The sequence below is a fragment of the Podarcis liolepis genome (genome assembly GCF_965112155.1).
Source record: "Podarcis liolepis genome assembly, chromosome: 2".
NCBI classification, from domain to species: Eukaryota; Metazoa; Chordata; class Lepidosauria; order Squamata; family Lacertidae; genus Podarcis; species Podarcis liolepis.
The window spans coordinates 118,700,661-118,721,135 of NC_139555.1; the positions used below are offsets into that span (position 1 = coordinate 118,700,661).

Below are 20,475 nucleotides of genomic sequence, written 5' to 3' on the forward strand. Positions count from 1 at the left end.
AGCAGCTCCCTAGCTTTGCAATATGTTAGTCGGACATAGCTGTCAGGAAGGCAAAGCCAGCCTAGAACCAGAAGCCAAGAATTAGCCGCAACCAATTAATAGTGTTACAGCACAGGGCTAAGAGAGTCCATCACATCCCTGAAACCCACTTAGGTCAAACCTGCCCTGTTGCAGCAGGTTAACACAAAGCAGGAAGGCAGAGGCTGCTAAACCAATTTTGGGGGAGAGGGTGTTTATAAACAAATCATGCTGCCAAAGGAGATATTCACTGGATTATCTTTTCAGGGTGACCCTGGTCCCCTAGCATGTTAACTTTCACACACACACACACACACACACACACACACACACCCTTAAGATATCAATGACTGTCTGAATAAATATTGTAATATTAAAAATTTAGAAGTTACTTGAAAGTACTAATCAGGCCTAGGACCAAATTTGGAGATAGTTAAATAAATGAGATTTAGATTGTTAAGAAAAGTTAAGAAATCTCATTATAAATGGTATATTCTTTTTTTTTTTAATAACGATATTGGAAACTGCTACATTCAGATACAAGGAAATTCAGATGGGACGGACTAGAAGAAGTCAAATAATATGTTTATGGGATTGGAGTTTAATTAAGTAATTAATTTGTGTTGGTTGTTTGTCGTTATATTTTCTGTTTTAATTTGTTTTAGCAGCTCTATTGGTTTTTTCATTTTATTTTTGTCTTATTTGTTTTATAGTATGTGTGATATTTGTATAAACTTAATAAAAATTATTGGGGGGGGAACCAAATTTTAATTTTACTTAAAAAAAAAAGGTATCAATGACTTCCCTTCTTCTCTTTCCCTGGTTCATTTTGCGTATCCTAAATCCCTGCATATTTTACAAAAACTAAACCATTCAGTGTTCCATTATTGCATCCATCAAAACTTGTTTACACTGTTGAATTTATCTTAATGCTGTCCTAGCAGAGTGACCGGAATAAAGCAAGCATGAGTCCAGAGAGAAAGGAGCCTTTACTGAGGTAAATTTTGACCAAAACAGTACATATAGCTTGAGGAGAAACACGTGAAGAGGTTTGTCTTTGTTAGGTCAGGCCCTCTATTGCCTGGGGTTGGACTGGATGATTCTCAGGGTCCCTTAGAGCTCTACAGTTCTATGATCTTGTCAGTCAGGGAATGAACCCCTGAAGTCATACACAGAAGAATTCCTGGCTGTACTTCCAAGAATAATAATGCAACAAAAAAAGAACAAACTGCTGTCTCTGGGCAAGAGGTAGAAACAACATGAATTGCTTCAGCCCTGGACCTTGATGTCTCCATGCCAGAAGATATCCAACTCTATTGTTCTGTGTTAGCAACACCAACTTCCATGTTTTCTTTAGTTAGGGACGCGGGTGGTGCTGTGGGTTAAACCACAGAGCCTAGGGCTTGCCGATCAGAAGTTGGCGGTTCGAATCCCCACGACGGGGTGAGCTCCCATTGCTTGGTCCCTGCTCCTGCCAACCTAGGAGTTCGAAAGCACAAAGTGCAAGTAGATAAATAGGTACCACTCCGGCGGGAAGATAAATTATTATTATTATTATAAACAGCGTTTCCGTGCGCTGCTCTGGTTCGCCAGAAGCAGCTTGGTCATGCTGGCCACATGGCCCGGAAGCTGTACGCCGGCTCCCTCGGCCTGTAAAGTGAGATGAGTACCACAACCCCAGAATCGTTCGCAACTGGACTTAACGGTCAGGGGTCCTTTACCTTTTTTTAGTTACGGCTCCGGCTGAGAGAGCTCTGAGGATGTTCAGTGGCAGATCACATGCGGAAGGCTCATGGTAGAATTACAGAATTGTAGAGTTGGAAGAGACCCCAACAGTCATCTAGTCTAATAATAATAATAACTTATACCTCGCCCATCTGGTTGGGCTCCACAGCCACTCTGGGCGGCTCCCAACAGAATATTAAAAACACAACAAAACATTAAACATTAAAAATCTCCCTAAACAGCGCTGCCTTCAGATGTCTTCTAAAAGTCAGATAGTTGTTTATTTCCTTGACATCTGATGGTAGGGCGTTCCACAGCCCTGTCTGGTTCCCTGTATCCTCACTTCTTGCAGGAAGGGAACGACCAGAAGGCCCTCAGAACTGGAACTCAGAGTCTGGGCTGAACGATGGGGGCAGAGACGCTCCTTCAGATATACTGGACCGAGGCCGTTTAGGGCTTTAAAGGTCAGCACCGACACTTTGAATTGTGCTCAGAAATGTACTGGGAGCCAATGTAGGTCTTTCAAGACTGGCGTTATATGGTCTCAGTGGCCGCTCCCAGTCACCAGTCTAGCTGCCGCATTCTGGATTAGTTGCAATTTCTGGGTCACCTTCAATGGTAGCCCCATGTAGAGCGCATTGCAGCAGTCCAAGCGGGAGATAACCAGAGCATGCACCACTCTAGCAACACACTCCAACCCCAGCAATGCAGGGATCCTGGCCACAGCAGTCCCTGAGCACAGGACCTCTGTGTAAAAACCTTGGAGTGCTGCTGCCTGCCAGTGTAGTCAATATGGAGCTAGATCAGCGGTCTGATATTGTGTAAGGCAGTCCTTTGGAGAGGGGCTATAGGAGAGAAACTGATTTCTCTGCAACCCCTGGGCTTTCCAGGTAGGGCTGGCAATGTCTCCTGCCTGAAACCCTGGAGAATAACTACCGGTATGTTTGGAGCAGGATATGTGGGAAACCGTTCCTGTGAAATATTCTACAGAAGGAAATCCTGGGCAAAGACAGCAAAACATCACTTAAGTACTTTCTGTCAAAGAACTAGTAACATTTCTGTTTTACTTTTTCATTTTTCACATCACTATTGAGTGCATGTAACAGGTAGCAAAACCGATACATCTTTACACACCACCACAAGAGAAACAACCCAGTCCTCCTGCCCTCTTTTGCTACAGCGAAATTCAGTGTGCACTTGGAGTCCACGTTTATCTATTTTTTTAAAGAACAAGAAAAATATTGAGCCTTGAGGCCATGTAAAAGCTAACAGGTTGATTGTGGCATAGTCATCTTTTGTGGACTAAATCTGAGATGGCTAATAGTCAAAGGAGAAAACAGTAAGGTGGTAGTTGAATGGCAATGAGGTTCAAAAATTAGAGTTAGTGACTCTTTGAGCTCAAATATATGTAAAAACAGACACACCACTGACCTTTTGCAGTAGCAAACTGGCGATTTCAGCAATTATAATCTGTATTTGAGTGCAGAATCATTTGCATGCAACAGGCGCAGGTGGCAGATGTTCTGGCACCGCTTCATTGACTGAATGATGCAACAAATGCAGCCACCCCAAATCAACAGGGTATATTCACCAGAGACCTATTCCCAACATTCTTCTATAAAACGAGTGCAGCAAGCCACCTGCCAGCCATGCGACGTCACTATGACATCATGCGATTGACAGGTGGTTTGTTCCGCCCACCTGTCCCGTTTGGCCCTCTTGGTGGGGCCAGATAATGATCTGGCTCCCAGAGCCTAAAAGGATCTCCACCCCTGATGTATGTGATTTCTCTTCCGTGTGGATTCTCTGATGATAAGAAAGGCTAACACTATTAGTGAAGCTCTTCCCACACTCTAAGCATTTATGCGATTTCTCTGTGTGGATTCTTTGATGGGAAGAAAGGCCACTGCTCTGAGCGAAGCTCTTCCCACACTCCGAGCAATTATATGGCTTCTCTCCCGTATGGAGCCTCTGATGATTAGAGAGGGTATTGCTTCGGCTGAAGCTCTTCCCACAGTCTAAGCATTTATATGGCTTCTCTCCCGTATGGGTCCTTTGATGGTTAGTGAGGTGAGTCTTCTGGTTGAAGCTCTTTCCACACTCTGAACATGTAAATGCTTTCTCTCCTGTATGTAGTCTGTAGTGTATTGCTAAGGTTTGGCTACAACTGAAGCTCTTTCCGCACTCTGAGCATTTAAAGATTTTTTCACTTGAATGGGTATTTTGGTGGTAAGTAAGGTTACTGTTGTGACTAAAGCTTTTCCCACATTCTGAACATTTAAATGGTTTCTCGCCTGTATGGAGTTTCTGATGATTAGACAGGCTACTGCTATGAGTGAAGTTCTTGCCACACACTGAGCATATATATGGTTTCACTCCAGTGTGGATTCTTTGATGATTAAGCAGGTCATAGCTCTGAAAAAAACTCTTTCCACACTCACAACATCTAAATGGTTTCTCTCCTATATGAATTTTTTGATGGTAAGAAAGGCTGCTAGTATTAGTGAAGCTCTTTCCACACTCTGAACATTTATACGGTTTCTCTCCTGTGTGGAGTCTCTGATGACTAGAAAGACTACTGCTATGACTGAAGTTTTTGCCACACACCAGGCATTTATAGGGTTTTCCTCCAGTGTGGATTCTTTGATGATAAAGAAGGCCATAGCTCTGAAAAAAACTCTTTCCACACTCAGAACATTTAAACGGTTTGTCTCCTGTATGGATTTTTTGATGGTAAGAAAGGCTACTGCTATGAGCAAAGCTCTTTCCACACTCTGAGCATTTATACAGTTTTTCTCTTGTATGGATTCTTTGATGAGAAAGAAGGTGATTGCTCTGGCTGAAGCTCTTTCCACAATGAAAACATTTATACGGCTTCTCTCCTGTGTGGGTTCTTTCATGATAAGAAAGGCTACTACTATTAGTGAAGCTCTTTCCACACTCTGAGCATGTATACGGTTTCTCTCCTGTATGGATTCTTTTATGTTTACAAAGGCTACTGTTATGAGTGAAGTTCTTTCCACACACTGAGCATTTGTATGGTTTTTCTTCTGTGTGGATTCTTTGATGAGAGATGAGGCCGCTGCTCTGACAGAAACTCTTCCCACACTCGCAACATTTATATGGTTTTTCTCCTTTATGAGCCCTTTGATGATAAGAAAGGCTACTGCTGTGAGTAAAACACTTCCGACACTCTGAGCATTTATAAGGTTTCTCCCCTGTGTGGATTCTCTGATGAGAATGAAGCTCACTCCTCTGGCTGAAGTTCTTGTCGCAATGAAAACATTTGTAAGGTTTCTCTTCAGTGTGGACTCGTTGGTGGTATGAAAGACTGCTGCTGCTCGTGAAGCTCTTTCCACACTCTGAGCATTCAAACGGTTTCTCTCCTGTATGGATCCTTCGATGATTAAAAAGCGTACTGCTCTGAGTGAAGCTCTTTCCACACTCGGAGCATTTATATGGTTTCTCACCTGTGTGGATTCTCTCATGCACAACAAGATGTTTCCTGTAGTTGAAGCTCCTTCCACATTCTGAACATTTAAATGGTTTCTCCCCTTCATGCAATCTTCTAAGATTTCTAAGGCTTGATATCCTAGTTAGGACTCTTGTACTTCGGGGGATTTTTGCCTGTTTCTTTCCTGTGTGACATTCTTCCGGCATCACGATTTCACTGAAGCCAGTGCCTTCTGGAACAACAGCTTTCTCCCTCAAATTCTCTTCTGCTTCAGTTTTCATTCTCTGCTGCTCATCCTCTTCACTGCTCTCCCTCCCATCACCTGCAGGAATACAAAGGGAAGCCTGATCAGGGAGGAACAACTCCCAAAATTAGGGAACAATCCCAGCCATTTACTGTGTGAATGGCAGAATGGGAAAGACAGTGGGGAGGCAGATTCTGCAATATGCAGGTAATGACTGATTTACACACAATTGTGCACATCCCAAACCAGGAAGTGACCCTGAAACAGCAGAACGGGGGCAGGGCAGAACACTTTACGCCAATGTGTACGGAGATCTAGAACGTAATCCTCATGGAAAACAAGGATTGCCTGTATTAAAACAGCCTTGGGTCTGAGGTCTGGCTCTGCAGCTGCAAGCAAGATTGATTACCTGACAGGAAGAGAGGTTCTCCCTGGCAATACCTTCATAACTAAGAAACATTCACAGCAGGAGATTAAAATAGCAGCTGGCTCCACTTTCCAAGGGTGTCACAATTAAGAGAAAACAAGTAGAGGGGAGCTAGAAACAGAGAGTGAAATGTAGAGATTCAGCAAGAGAAAAATACAGAGGGTGAAGGAGAGGAAAAGTGCGTCTTATAGAGCGAAAAATACGGTACTTTATTTATTGCATTTGTCTTCCACCTTTTTCTCCAAGGAGTTCCAGGTGCCATACTCAGCTCTTCCCAACCTCAATTAACCCCAACAAGCCTGTGATGAGAGCCAGTCCCAAGAAACTCATTCTAATGAGTTTCCTGGCCGAGTGGTGATTTGAACCTTGGTCTCCTGGGTTCTAGTCCAGGCACAGGCAACCTCAGCCCGCCACAACTCCCATGATCCCTAGCTAACAGGACTAGTGGTCAGGGATAATGGGAACTGTAGTCCCAAAACATCTGGTGGGCTGAGGTTGCCTATGCCTGTTCTAGCCAGACACTCCAACCACTACAACACACTGGTTTTACCCCAGAGTGGAAGGAAAACAGAATTAGAAGGGGTTGGTAAGGGAGGGAGGTCTGGGGGACAGGAAGCCTTCAAGAACAGGCTGAATGAAGGGATTTATTAAGTAGGGAACCTATGTTAAAGGAAGGCAGGGGGGGTGTAAGAAGAAGCACTTCCTGGAGGAAGCAAAACTTACAAACAAGACGGGATCAAAGGTGACAGGCAGTCTCTGAAAGCAAGAGAAATTCTGGGCTTCTGACAATCCTTCGGACAGGCAGAGGGGGTAGGGAGCGACTGTAGTGCAAATAAAACAGGGAACCCTAAACAACTGGGGAAAGGGTTTTAAAGAAAGCATAGAGGAACAATTTATCGTTCAATCCATTTTGGACCACTCTGGTCCTTTGTTACACAGGAAGGCCAGGGTGGTCTGGAACGTAATGGACAATAAATTATCATTTTCCCCCTACCCCATGGTTTTCTGAATCCTGAGACAGAAAGGATCTGGCATGGCTGCAGGAGATTCTTCATACAGATAATTAAAAAACAAACCACCAATACTCCCTGCTTTCAGTAACTCAGCCAAGAAAACGAAGGAGCCTTACCCACAGAATCCAGATTTCCATAATTCTCCTCCATAACTTCCCTGTGCAGGGCCCTCTGGCCTGGATAAAGCAAAGCTCACTCCTCCTCTGTGGAAAAGTGCACAATCACCTTCGCAAAGATCACAGGAGCTTGAAAGCTGGAAGAGGAGGAGCCTTCCTCTCGCAGATTGCTGCATCCCAGGAAGGATACTGTAGAGCGGTAAAAAGGGGCAGAAAAAAAGCCACCACAATGAAAACACTCTGGTTTTCTTTAAAGTCCATTCCTACGGCAGCTAAGTACCATCTCCACCCAGGCCTCTCCCCTTTTACAGTGGTACCTCGGGTTAAGAACTTAATTCGTTCTAGAGGTCCGTTCTTAACCTGAACGGGGCCTCCTGCTGCCGCTGCGCGATTTCTGTTCTCATCCTGTGTAATAGGAATTTTATGGTCTTAGATATATGGCAATGTTCATAACCGCACGTACATAGATCAACACAGGAAGGCCAACCTGGAACCATTTTGATTCCTAAACTGACCAAATGTTTTCTCTGCAAGGTCAAAGGGAAAAGTCTCCCCATTGTCTCTTTCCTCACAAATCCTGTCTTAAGGACACATTTAAGATATGAATAGGGTGTGAGCCTGTGACCTGGCCCAGGAAATAAGTATTTTACCACTACAAAAGAATGGCCAGGCTCCCCAGGCAATCCAATCAAGTAACTTGCCAGACAGGAGATAAACTGCGACAGGAGAAAAACAACATGCAAATGTTCTGTTTTACACCGCCTTTTCTGGGATGTATCTGAGGGGTGGTCTTAGGTTACACCCCTTCTGTGATGTATGTATAATGTTTCTGGGGGTGGTCTTGATCTACAGGAGGGGAATTTCAAAAGTCTTTATAAGCCCTTGCACACCTTTGTTCTGGGTCCTCCTCCGTCCTCCTGCATGTGAGGGGAGCACCCTGTTGCAACAGATCAATAAAGATCAAGCTTACTAGCTGCTTTGCTTCTCAATATTCTCTGGTTGGCCTCTGTTATTTTCTCCTACCAATAGGGAACCTATGTAAGGACTCTATATGGGCTCTTGGATACCCCATAAGGGAAAAGGGCATATTTTTATTTACAACATCCTGAAGCAAAGTTCTTAACCCGAGGTACTATTTCTGGGTTAGCGGAGTCTGTAACCTGAAGCGTCTGTAACCCGAGGTACCACTGTATTTATTTAACCAGATAAACCAGGACATCTGGGCATCTTGGGATGGGCAGTGGCTCCGTGGCAGAGCACCTGCTTTGAAAGCAGAAGGGTTCACCTCCAGGTTTTGCTGGGGAAGAAGACCCTGTGCCTGCCATCGGGGAGGGCCGCTGCCAGTCCGTGTGGACAGCACCGTTGCTCTGAACAATGGGCTGGGGCTGCGCAGGGAGCTTTGTGGAAACCTCCATATCCCCATCCTCGTGCGCTTCCAGTCGCCTCCTTTGCAAGATTCAGTGGGAGGCGGATTGCTACGCTTCGGGGGAAGGGAGGAGGCTCACGGGCAGAGCTCCATCCCCAGTTGGGCCGGGAAGAGCCCTGGCAGAGCTGCTGCCAGCCCGTGCAGGCAATACTGAGCTGGCTGGACCACTGGTCTGATTCAGCGACGGGGTTTTCCTTCCTGCCTCCCCTCCCCCCACCTCCCTCATCATCCCCCGAGCGGCCCCCGAGGCCCTCTTTGCGGCCTCCATAAACCTCACACCCCCCCCGCTGCGCCCACCTCAAGCGCCGCTCGGCCGCCGTCCTTCGCCGCCGCCGCCCTCCGCGCCTCTCTCGCTCTCGCCCCAAGGCATGACGGGAAAGCCAGTGCCGCCGAGCGCGGCTGCCACGGAAACTCACCGTCCTAGTGGCCGGAGGAAACTACGTCTCCCAGCAGCCACCGCGAAGGGAGGACTTAGAACGCCCAGCTGCTCCGCGCTGATTGGGAGGGGAGGGGAAAGAAGAGCGGTATGTTGCCAATATTGTCGTGGCGGCTTCTGGCCTGCAGGTGGCGCCGTGCTCTCGCTTCCGGGAGGATTCGCCCTTTGCGGATAGTTCAGCTCTTGCTTCCCTCCGCCTTCCATTCAAATCTCCCCTGGGGTGGATTTCATTCATTGGATTGGATTACGGTATTATTTCTGTGACACTTTCCAATTCAAACGGATCCCAAAGCTGCTTACAAGCATTAAATAGCAACAAGAGAGAACATAGTCAAAATAAAAAAGTTCCTTCCAGTAGCACCTTAAAGACCAACTAAGTTAGTTCTTGGTATGAGCTTTCGTGTGCATGCACACTTCTTCAGATACGAATAAACGGACGTAAAGAATAAACGGACACAAATCTGACATCAAGAATCACAAGACAGAGAAACCAGTAGGAGAACACTTCAATCTCCCAGGACATTCTATACAAGATCTCAAAGTAGCTGTTTTACTACAAAGGAATTTCAGAAATAGACTGGAATTTTTTTTAAGGTATCTGAAGAAGTGTGCATGCACACGAAAGCTCATACCAAGAACTAACTTAGTTGGTCTTTAAGGTGCTACTGGAAGGAACTTTTTTATTTTGACTATGGCAGACCAACACGGCTACCTATCTGTAAGAGAGAACATAGTAGAACACCCCAAATGCAACATCAATCATATAGAATAATTTAGTAAATCATCAGTGGAACAATCACAATCTCTAGGCAGCAGGGAGTCTGGGATTGTGCTGCCCGGGGGTGCGGCGAACTCTGGTTCAATCCGGACCATTCATCTTAGTGGATTGCACTTCTAGCTACCTGAAGAAATACGAAGGTGTCAGGGCTGCTGTAAGCCAGGAAACCTAGGTCCGTTGTGGGCATCTGTTTCACTGCACACATGCAAATTTTTAGAAAATTATTTTTTGAAATACATGTTTTGTGATGTGCTAGATTTGCCCAAAAGGGAAGTCAAAAATTTGAAAAATATGTGTGTAGTTTCAAGCCAGGCAAGGGTTTTGAGACACTCGCATAAAAATAATAGAAATAGGAAAAAAAACACATATTATTATAAATTATTTTAAAACACTCTTGCTTCCCCTCTCCCTGCAACAGCAATTTTTAAAATTTATTTTTAATACAGCTGTTTGGTGCAGGAGCATTCCTGCACAAAAGAGGTGGAGCTTTTTGGTTTTTCTTTTTAAATGTGAAATTATGGCCATTGACATGAAGTATTTCTGATGAGCTCAAATAGAAGTTTAATTAAGCGCATAAATGCTTTTTCCAAAACCTTGCACTTAAGCAGTTGTATAATAAAACCCCTTCTACGTAGGCAAATATTTCTAGTGAAATAGGTAAAAAGGTAAGGTAAAGGACCCCTGGAAGGCAACTGTGGGGTTGCAGCTCTCATCTCACTTTCAAGCCGAGGCACCCAGCGTTTGTCCACAGATAACTTTCCAGGTTATGTGGCCAGCATGACAACCGCTTCTGGCGCAACGGGACTCCGTGACAGAAGCCAGAGCACGTGGAAACGCCATTTATCTTCCTGCTGCAGTGGTACCTATTTATCTCCCTGCGCTGGTGTGCTTTTGAACTGCTAGATTGCCAGGAGCTGGGACAGAGCAACGGGAGCTCACTCCGTCTTGGGGATTCGAACTGCTGACCTTCTAATCAACAAGCCCAAGAGGCTCAGTGGGTTTGACCACAGCGCCACCCGCGTCCCTACTTCTAGTGAAATATTTAATTGACAGAGAAAAAAAGGATTGGAGCATGCTCAGATACAATGATAAGGTCTAGTTCTTCATCTTTCACTCTCTCCCAGAGTGCTTTATGTAAAGATGGTAAAGATAAAGATAATGGACAAGGGAGGTGCTGTGGTTTAAACCACAAAGGCTATCAGAAGGTTGGTGGTTCGAATCCCCGCAACAGGGTGAGCTCCCGTTGCTCGGTTCCTGCTCCTGCCAACCTAGCAGTTTGAAAGCACGTCAAAGTGCAAGTAAACAGATACTGCTCCGGCGGGAAGGTAAGCAGCGTTTCTGTGTGCTGCTCTGGTTCACCAGAAGCGGCTTAGTCATGCTGGCCACATGACCCGGAAGCTGTACGCCGGCTCCCTCAGCCAATAAAGCAAGATGAGCGCCACAACCCGTTGGTCACGACTGCATCTAATGGTCAGGGGTCCCTTTACCTTTTTAATGGTCAATACAAGAGTAAGAACTATGAACCTTTGGGGGAGTGTGGAAAATCTTTTCTGGGGTGTAGCACTCAGCACATGTCCAGGAGGTCAAAGGCAGAAGGAGATCATTCAGTTTGCTCTTGCTGGATGATTCAGGAACAGCAGCCACCGCTGCCCATGGCCCGATTGCAACGAACATTTAAGTCACCTCCTAAAATAATAGTATTGGTCGGAAAGGATTGTAACACTTGCAGAGTGTTCTTTAAAAAATTAATTGGCTCGGAGATCCAGGAGTAAGCTGAGCAAAAGGCAAATTGTTCAGTCAACGGTGTTCCATTTACCTGCACATATTTCCACTGCTTTCACCCCCTAAAAAAATGTCCAGGGGCACTCTCATTTTCCTACTCATATTGAAAAATACTGCTCCTCAATGAGGCCAAACTTAGATTCACAAAATGTTTAGGGGTATGCATCCCCCTAGAAAAAAAGTACTGAATACTTCCCTTTAAAGGTACCCCTGCCCGTACGGGCCTGTCGTGTCCGACTCTAGGGTTGTGCGCCCATCTCACTTAAGAGGCCGGTAGCCAGCGCTGTCCGGAGACACTTCCGGGTCACGTGGCCAGCGTGACAAAGCTGCTCTGGCAAGCCAGCACCAGCGCAGCGCACGGAAACGCCGTTTACCTTCCCGCTATAAAGCGGTACCTATTTATCTACTTGCACTTAAGGCTGGGACTGAAAGACGGGAGCTCACCCCACCACGGGGATTCGAAACCGCCGACCATGCGATCGGCAAGCCCTAGGCATTGAGGTTTTACCCACAGCGCCTGCCCTTTAGGATCTATCAAAATTTTATTAATAACAAGTGGACATTTCTTAATTACAAGCATGGCAACTCCACAAGGTTTTGAGCCCCCTATGCAAACCTGCACCCCCAGCCACCCTCCTCTCAAGAATTTTGTCTCGAAAAGACTTCTGCTTCTGGGTCCCCTGCAGCATAACAATGTCTGGCTACTCTGTTTGAGGTCACTTCTGTGATGAAGGAGGAAAGCCCAGGATAGCCTCTCCAACCCCATCTGTTGCTGACTTGAACACAACGGCCCCGCAGGGTCACCACATTGGCTCAAAGTAGTCTTATTAAGCATTTTTGCATGTCCACCAAGCACAGTAAAATGTCCCTTCTTATTTTTCAAGCTTCCAACAAACATTCAGAACTCCTTTCTACCTTCCAAATTATCTCACAGGTTGTAAATACCAACAGAACCTCATTTTATAAAATTTCTCTTTTAAGATAAGAATACAATGTAAATTTTGGCCCTTTGGCCCAGATGTTGCCACTGTTCCATCTGTATAACCATTTTTTGCCCATTTAACCATGCATGCCTTACTTAACTACTTCTTGAATTTCAGATTTCAACAAATGCTGATACGTTTTTGCAACAACATGCTCATCGTCTGTCTTTCTTTGGTCTATACCAAAGAAAGTATATCCGCCTTTTCTATCAGATCCCTTTCAAATTGTGAACTCCAGTTCATAAAACCATTTTGCCTATCTAATTTGAACATTTACTTTTAATTGGTGGTACAGTGGTACCTCGCAAGACGAAAAACGCGCTAGACGAAAGAGTTTTCCGTTTTTTGAGTCGTTCCGCAAGACGAATTTCCCTATGGGCTTGCTTCGCAAGACGAAACGTCTTGCGAGTTTGTTTCCTTTTTCTTAAAGCCGCTAATAGCCGCTAAGCCGCTAATAGCCGTGCTTCGCAAGACAAAAAAACCGCAAGACGAAGAGACTCGTCTTTTCGATTAATTTCGTCTTGCAAGGCACCACTGTATTGAAGCCAGTCTGTCACTGTATAATGAGCATCAGCAAAGGTCTGTAGCTTAAAAGTTCCATTTTAAATCTTTATCATTTTCTCATCTTGCCTAATGTGTCTAAGCAAAACTTCCAAGACCAAAATGAAAAGGAACAGGGAAAACAGCCAGCCTTGTCTAGTCCCCTTTTGTATCTCGCAGGGTTTTGTCAATTCTCCATTAACAATTATCTGAGCTGTCTGTGATGTATAAATCAATTTTATCCATTTAATGAGCCTCTTCTCCTTCATGGATCACTGCCTTGTTGTGGTGAAGGGGCTTGAATAACTCAAGAGAAGCTATGAGCTATGCCGTGCAGGGCCACCCAAGACGGACAGGTCATAGTGGGGCATTGGGACTAAACGTGATCCACCTGGAGCAGGAACTGGCAAGCCACTCCAGTATCCCTGCCAAGAAAACTCCATGGACAAAGACAGGCATATAAAAGAGACCTTGATGTTGGGAAAGATGGAGGGCACAAAGAGAAGGGGACAGAGGATGAGATGGACAGTGTTCTCAAACCTACCAGCATGATAAAAAAATTCCTTCTAGTAGCACCTTAAAGACCAACTAAGTTAGTTCTTGGTATGAGCTTTCGTGTGCATGCACACTTCTTCAGATACACTGTGTATCTGAAGAAGTGTGCATGCACACGAAAGCTCATACCAAGAACTAACTTAGTTGGTCTTTAAGGTGCTACTAGAAGGATTTTTTTTATTTTGACTATGGCAGACCAACATGGCTACCTATCTGTAACTACCAGCATGAGTGTGACCAAACTGCAGGAGGCAGTGGAAGACAGGAGGGCCTGGCGTGCTCTGGTCCAGGGGGTCACAAAGAGTCGGACATGACTAAACAACAACAAAAATTAGCCTCTTTAGGTATAAGTGTAATGTTGGCCTTTCTCCAACTATCTGGTACCTTACCACTCTGTAAAATATTGTTCATAGTCCGTTGCAAAGGTTGTGAAAGCTCATCTTCAAAACATTTATAATAATAAGCCAACAGCTGATCTGGCGCTTTTCCTTCTGGATGGCCTCAGATAATTCCAGAATAGTTATACGGCCATTCACAATGTGTCTTCGAGAAATTGAAATCTTTGGTAAATGCTGTCTCTGTAAGTATTCATCTTCTTTTTTCAAAAAAAGAAATCGACCTTTATACAACTTAGAATAATATTGATGGAATGCTTTTTTCATATTTGTCTTATCTGTTATTACGGCATTTCCTTCTTGCAATTTTAATATAGCTTTCCTCTCTCCTTCCGCAGCTTATACACCGAACATTGCCCAGTTTATTAGCAAATAAAAAAATATGGACGGCTCAATTCAATATCATTTCTGCAAGATAGACATTGCAAGCATAGAAAACTGTCTTTGCAGCATCTTAATTTGCCAAGTAATATTTGTTTAAGTTGGAGAACATTCCAACTATTTCCCCTCTTGTCTAATCTCAGGCAGAATTATTTGTACTTTTTCCCTGTCTCTTTCAAGTAAGGAATTGTGCTGTACAAAAGGTTTGCTTGCATCCACAACCATTTGTATCCCTATGTCCTTACCTGAATTATTCTCAAAGAATGATTTTAGCTTCTGTTTGCAACCCTGTACAACCTTTTCCTGTTGCAGCTACATTTCAATGAGTCACCATCTAAAGAAACCATTTTTTTCTTTTTAAGTCAATATAACTGGATTGTGATCTGAAGAAATCTACGGTAATATGTCAACTTTATCAACCCCAGTAGCCAGTGTTTTAGATAACCGAAGTATATTTATAAAATGCTGTTTTTTCTTCATTTGGGGTATGGAGGTCTACAACCAAAGTTTGTCCAACATACATACTTTGTTCACCAGAAAGTATCAACAGAGTTGAGAATGTATATATAAAACAACTCACTTTCTTTTCTTCAGTCCTGTTAGTCCTCACCTAGGTTCTTTTTTATTCAAATAGTTTATACCCTTTCCCCTGTGTTCCTTGTAAACAATTCTACATGCAATTTTCCCCCTTCAAATTATGAAATATCCCTAGCTAAGCAAGTTATTTAGTCCATTCCTTTATCACCCAATTTCGTATCTTCAAATCCCCACTTTCTGTTGTGATTGCTGTGATTTCCTGACCCCATCTTGTATTTGTGTTTATTCAATTTCAGATTTAAATTTGTCCATAAATCTTTGTTCTTCAGAAGTAAAAATTACTCCCTCTGGTATGTCCCATCTAAGCTGGATTCTTTTCTGTTTCAGTTTACCTGTAAAAAATAATTAGTCTTTTCTCTTATGGGGAATCTTCAGGGGAATCTCTTTCAGCACAATTACATCTGTATTGACCATTTTCAGCCTAGTATCAAAACGTCGCTGTAAGACTTGGTCTCCTAGTCCCGTCCCCCCTTAACAAAATGTAAAAATGCTAAGAAATACAAATATATCAATTGATGCAGAAGATTTTAGAAGTTAATGTTCAATTGAAGCAAGACCTTCTTTCTATGACTAATGGATATGCAATTAGAAAATGATTGTGGACGATTATTTGACTACATGATTATAGCAGCAAGACTTTTATTATGCAGAAAGATGGAAAGATTTAACATTACCTGCTAGGGAGGAAGTGTTGTGGAAATTACTGGACTTGGCTGAGATAGCAAAGCTGGCGTGCTTAATCACAGAAAAATCATTCTTATTTAATAATTATTGGAAACCCCTTATGGGCTTTTGGTGGGTGGGAGGAATGAACTTGTGAAATCTAGGTTTGGAGATTGAACAATATACAGGTTTATGGAAAGTATAATTTTGGAGTGAAAATTTTCAATAATTGTTTATATATAGCTGACAAAGAAGGAATTGGAATCCTTTTTGTATTTTAAAAAGATATTTTGTATTTGATACTAATCTTTGTATCTCTTCTTTAAAGCTTCAATAAAAATACATTTTTAAAAAGAGGCCTTATTAAGAAAAGGATTTAATCACACACTTGTGTAAATAGTTTCTCCCCTTAGTGGTTTCTTTGATGTTGAGCAAGATTTGATTTAAGACGAAAGCTCTTTCCACACTCCTTGCATTCATACGGCTTCGCCCCTGTATGGGTTCTTTGATGCTTAGTAAGACCTCCTGTTTGGCTGAAGCTCTTTCCACACTCCTCACATTTATATGGCTTCACTCCCGTGTGGATTCTTTGATGCTTCTTAAGGCTTCCGCTGCAACCGAAGCACCTTCCACATTCCACACATTTAAATGGTTTCACACCTGTGTGGATTCTTTCGTGCACAGTTAGGTTTCCTTTTATAGTGAAGCTCTTTCCACACTCCTCACATTTAAATGGCTTTTCCCCTGTGTGGATTCTTTGATGTTGAGCAAGAAGTGATTTAAGACAAAAGCTCTTTCCACACTCCTTGCATCCATATGGCATCGCCCCTGCATGGGTTCTTTGATGGGTAGTAAGACTTCCTGTTTGGCTGAAGCTCTTTCCACACTCCTCACATTTATATGGCTTCACTCCTGTGTGGATTCTTTGATGCTTCTTAAGGCTTCCGCTGCAACCGAAGCACCTTCCACATTCCACACATTTAAATGGTTTCACGCCTGTGTGGATTCTTTCGTGCGTAGTTAGGTTTCCTTTTATAGTGAAGCTCTTTCCACACTCCTCACATTTATATGGCTTCTCCCCTGTGTGGGTTCTTTCATGAAGAGAAAGAGACCTGCCGACGGTAAAGCTCCTTCCACACTCAACACATTTATATGGTTTCTCCCCTGTGTGGATTCTTAGATGTATAATAAGATAGCGTTTATTACTGAAGCTCTTTCCACACTGCGTGCATTCAAAAGGTTTCTCCCCTGTGTGGCTTCTTTGATGTACAGTAAGGAGTTGCCTCTGGCTGAAGCTTTTCCCACACTTATCGCATTCATATGGCTTCAAACCTGCATGAGCCATTTTATGCTGGAAAAGATTTGAGCTATATTTGAACCTCCTTCCGCATTCTACACACCCATATGGCTTCTCCCCTGTATGACTGATTTGATGGGAACTAAGGCTTCCACTGCAACGGAAGTTCTTTCCACACTCCATACATTTATATGGTTTCTCCCCTGTATGGATTCTTTGATGGAGAACAAGGCTTCCGCTATGGCCGAAATTCTTTCCACATTCCAAACATTTATATGGTTTTAGCCCTATGTGTATTTTTAAATGTCTAGTTAGATAGCTCCTGTTTCTGAACTTCTTTCCACACTCCACACATTCAAAGGGCCTCGACGTTGTGTGGATTGTTTGATGTTTGTTGAGTACTGAAGTACAAGAGAAGCTCTTTCCACATTCCTTACATTTATATGGTTTCTCCCCCTTGTGTGTTCTCTGATGTAAAATGAGGTGTGCCTGTTGACTGAAGCTTTTCCCACACTCCATGCATTCATATGGTTTCTCCCCAGTGTGGCTTCTTTCATGGACAGTAAGGGCTCCTTTCTGACAGAAGCACTTTCCACACACCAGGCATTCATATGGTTTCTCACCTGTGTGGGTTCTCTGATGTACGTTAAGGGCTCCTCTCTGAGCAAAGCGTTTTCCACACTCCATACATTCATATGGCTTCAGCCCTGTGTGGGTTCTTAGGTGCACCGCAAGTTTTCCAGCATCTCTGAAGCTCTTCCCACATTCTATACAATCATATGGCTTCTCCCCTGTGTGGATTCTTTGATGGATGGTAAGGGCTCCTGTTTGACTGAATCTCTTTCCACACTCCACACAGTGATATGGCTTCTCCCCTGTGTGAGTTCTTTGATGTATAGTGAGGATTTTGATACAACTGAAGCTCTTTCCACACTCCACACATTCATATCGCTTCTCACCTCTGTGAGTTCTCCGATGTGAAGTAAGGTCTTGCCTTTCACTGAAGCTCTTTCCACACTCCTCGCATTTATAGATCTTCCTCCTTGTGTGGATTTTGCAGTGTCTGTTTAAATTTGATATAGATGTGAATGTCTTCCCACAGTCTGGGCACTTTTCCCTTCTTCTCTTGTGGTCTTGTGGAACAGGGAGTTTGCGGACGTTGGTGCTCTGAGAAGCAGAGGTTTTATTTCTCTGGTTTCCCACATTCCTCTTTCGACCCCTTTTCTTTCCAGCCATTTCTCTTCCAACCTTTTTTCCCACAATGTCACTTCAGAAGACTGTCAGAAATCGGCTATTATGGGAAAAATGAAAAGAAGGTAGCTATCCTAGGAGTTCAAGATTTTAAAAAGGAAGTAAAGATACTTCTTTCTTCCCTCACTCTACAGTTTGATGTGAAGTATGGTTTTCACTACAACTGAAACTCTTTGTACCATTCATGTGTTTACAAGCATTCTTCCAGTCTGGAATCTCTTATCCTTGGGGCAGGACTGCAACTGAAGCTCCTCCTCATTTATATGGTCTTCTCCCTTCTGTGGGTTCTGCAGTGTCTGTTTAATGTATATTTCAATATTTCCCTCCAAGACTGGATATTCTTCCCTTGTGTTCAATTCAAAAACTTCTTGCAGGTGCAGGACTTCATGGGCATCAACACCTCAAGCAGCTCAGAATTTCTTCCACTTCTCTTTTCATTCCTGCTGATTTTTAAATATTTGTCTCTTCATGTTATACTTGCTCCTTCCCAAAGAAGCAGCTCCTGATAATTCTCACTCTCCTGCCCATCCACTGCATAGGATTTAAAAACAAAATAAAACACCACATCAGGAATTTGAACCAGAAATTAAGGATCGTGTTAGGGATAAAGGCTAATTAGCTGCCTCCCTTAATTCAGTTTTCTCCCCTTTCCTCACTGCACGAAAAACTGCTTAGGACACGAGTATGACTGCTATATTATTCACAGATATTGAAAGCAATATTGGTATGCATCTGATTGAATATAGTAAATAATAAACAGGACACTGAAAAATAGGTAACAGCACATTAGCTTAATGAGAAGTTAGCGTGGGTTTGTAAGAACAGCTAATGGATTCTGCTCTGAGACCTGCGGTTATAGGGCGGTATACAAATCTAATTAATAGTAATAATAATTCCTGGTTGGTTGGAAATCATATGGGTGGGTTGTGACTGTTGTGGGAAAAGGTGTTCTAATTATGTGACCGGTTAGCTTATGAATATATGTTAGTTCAGGGGGTATAAAATATCATGTTTGAGAGCTACAACCTTGCAGCCCCTTTGGGATTTCTGGATGTTTGTATTAATAAGGGCATAATTTTTCACTTAAAGCCACTGCCTGCTGGCATTCCTTTTTTTCAAATTTTATTTTTTCTCATATATAATTTTTCCGATATCCACTATGTCACTCTTTCTCTTATCTTTATTTTCTCTCTTCTTACAAAAAAACCTGACGCCTTCCGCTCCCCCTCTATCTCTCTTTGTTTTGAAACAATTCTTCTGTCAAGGTGGCTGTTCCCAAAACAAAGTTCTGTTCACACAAAAAAGAAAGATTCCGGTAGTTAGCCGTGTTGGTCTGACGTAGTCGGGGGGAAATAATAATTGTCCAGTAGCACCTTAGAGACCAAATAACAAACTTAGCTGGTTGTTGGTCTCTAAGGTGCTACTGGGCAATTTTTTAATATTTTCTGACAAAGAAGAAAGTTATTTTTAGCCTTTCCTGCTAGTCTCTGCAGCGGAAGGCGAGGTGGAGGGGAGGAAAGAGACCTTGGAGATGGCTTTAGTTTTTTAAGCTTCTTTTCTTAAATCCAGTCAGGGAGCACCTCTAAAAGCAAATTCAAGCCTTCACCCAATGAATAACTACAACAACAACAGGGCAAAAAGAAGAAGGCAGCCAAGGTATCAAGAGGAATTATCCCTCTAAATAGGGAATTTTTCTTCCACTCCAAAGCCCCCTCTCCTGCTCTGCATTCCCTTCAGGCAAACACACACACGGAAATCCCGGAGAGCCGCTGCCAGTCCGCGCAGGCAACGCTGAGCAAGGTGAACGGTTAATTGATTTGAGTTCAGACCATCAGTTAACAGATTATTGAGGTTTTTTCCTTGGCTGGTTGATGGTTTGTTGTAATATAATAATAATAATAATAATAATAATAATAATAATAATAATAATAACAATAATTTAATAATAATAATAATAATAATAATAATAATAATAATAATAATAATAATTTATAATTTATACCCCGCCCATCTGGCTGGGTTTCCCCAGCCACCCTGGGCGGCTTCCAACAAAACACTAAAATACAGCAACCTATTAAACATTAAAAGCTTCCCTAAACTCGGTTTGCAGCCGAGTTTCGAATTTGGAAGCGGCATCCACCCAGTTCCCCAGATCTGTCTCACCCACGCATCTAGCATTGCTTGAAATGTCAAATAAAACGCGCCGAGGCCCTATTGGAAAAGGGGGAGGAAGGCTCCTTACTTACAGTTTATTTGTATTTGCAAGGCCGGCTGCAGATTTCATGCCTACACCAGGGATCTGGCATAAAAAGAGAGATTGAGAAAGGGCGGGAAGGAGGGAGGAAGAGGAGGAGATTTGGTGGGATTCCTAGGAAAGTGCAAAGTGCATTTTCC

General features: G+C 43.3%; 2 protein-coding genes across 3 annotated transcripts; both read right to left on the reverse strand.

Moving 5' to 3' along the window:
- Nucleotides 1-988: 988 nt before the first annotated feature.
- LOC310701249 (uncharacterized protein) lies at nt 989-8,936 on the reverse strand. Of its 2 annotated transcripts, XM_083491843.1 has the most exons (3): nt 8,721-8,936; nt 6,998-7,186; nt 989-5,519 (listed from the first exon to the last, which is right to left on the reverse strand). In XM_083491843.1, the coding sequence occupies exons 2-3, from the start codon at nt 7,029-7,031 to the stop codon at nt 3,412-3,414; spliced, it is 2,142 nt and encodes a 713-aa protein (XP_083347969.1). In that variant the 5' UTR covers nt 7,032-7,186; nt 8,721-8,936; the 3' UTR covers nt 989-3,411. The 2 variants fall into 2 exon arrangements, with proteins under 2 accessions (XP_083347969.1, XP_083347970.1); XM_083491844.1 differs by lacking the exons at nt 6,998-7,186; nt 8,721-8,936 and adding an exon at nt 5,851-6,246.
- Nucleotides 8,937-11,942: 3,006 nt separating this feature from the next.
- LOC310701259 (uncharacterized protein) lies at nt 11,943-20,426 on the reverse strand. The gene is made up of 3 exons (XM_083491865.1): nt 20,328-20,426; nt 13,813-18,612; nt 11,943-12,004 (listed from the first exon to the last, which is right to left on the reverse strand). The coding sequence occupies exon 2, from the start codon at nt 18,064-18,066 to the stop codon at nt 15,943-15,945; it is 2,124 nt and encodes a 707-aa protein (XP_083347991.1). The 5' UTR covers nt 18,067-18,612; nt 20,328-20,426; the 3' UTR covers nt 11,943-12,004; nt 13,813-15,942.
- Between the last annotated feature and the right edge of the window lie 49 nt (nt 20,427-20,475).

Coding starts and splice junctions, on each gene's coding strand:
- LOC310701249 (XM_083491843.1), bottom strand. CDS start 7,031: ATGGAGGAGAATTATGGAAATCTGGATTCTGTGG. Junction 5,520..6,997: donor TGGAAATCTGGATTCTGTGG/GTAAGGCTCCTT, acceptor GTATTCCTGCAG/GTGATGGGAGGGAGAGCAGT.
- LOC310701259 (XM_083491865.1), bottom strand. CDS start 18,066: ATGGCTGGAAAGAAAAGGGGTCGAAAGAGGAATGTGGGAAACCAGAGA.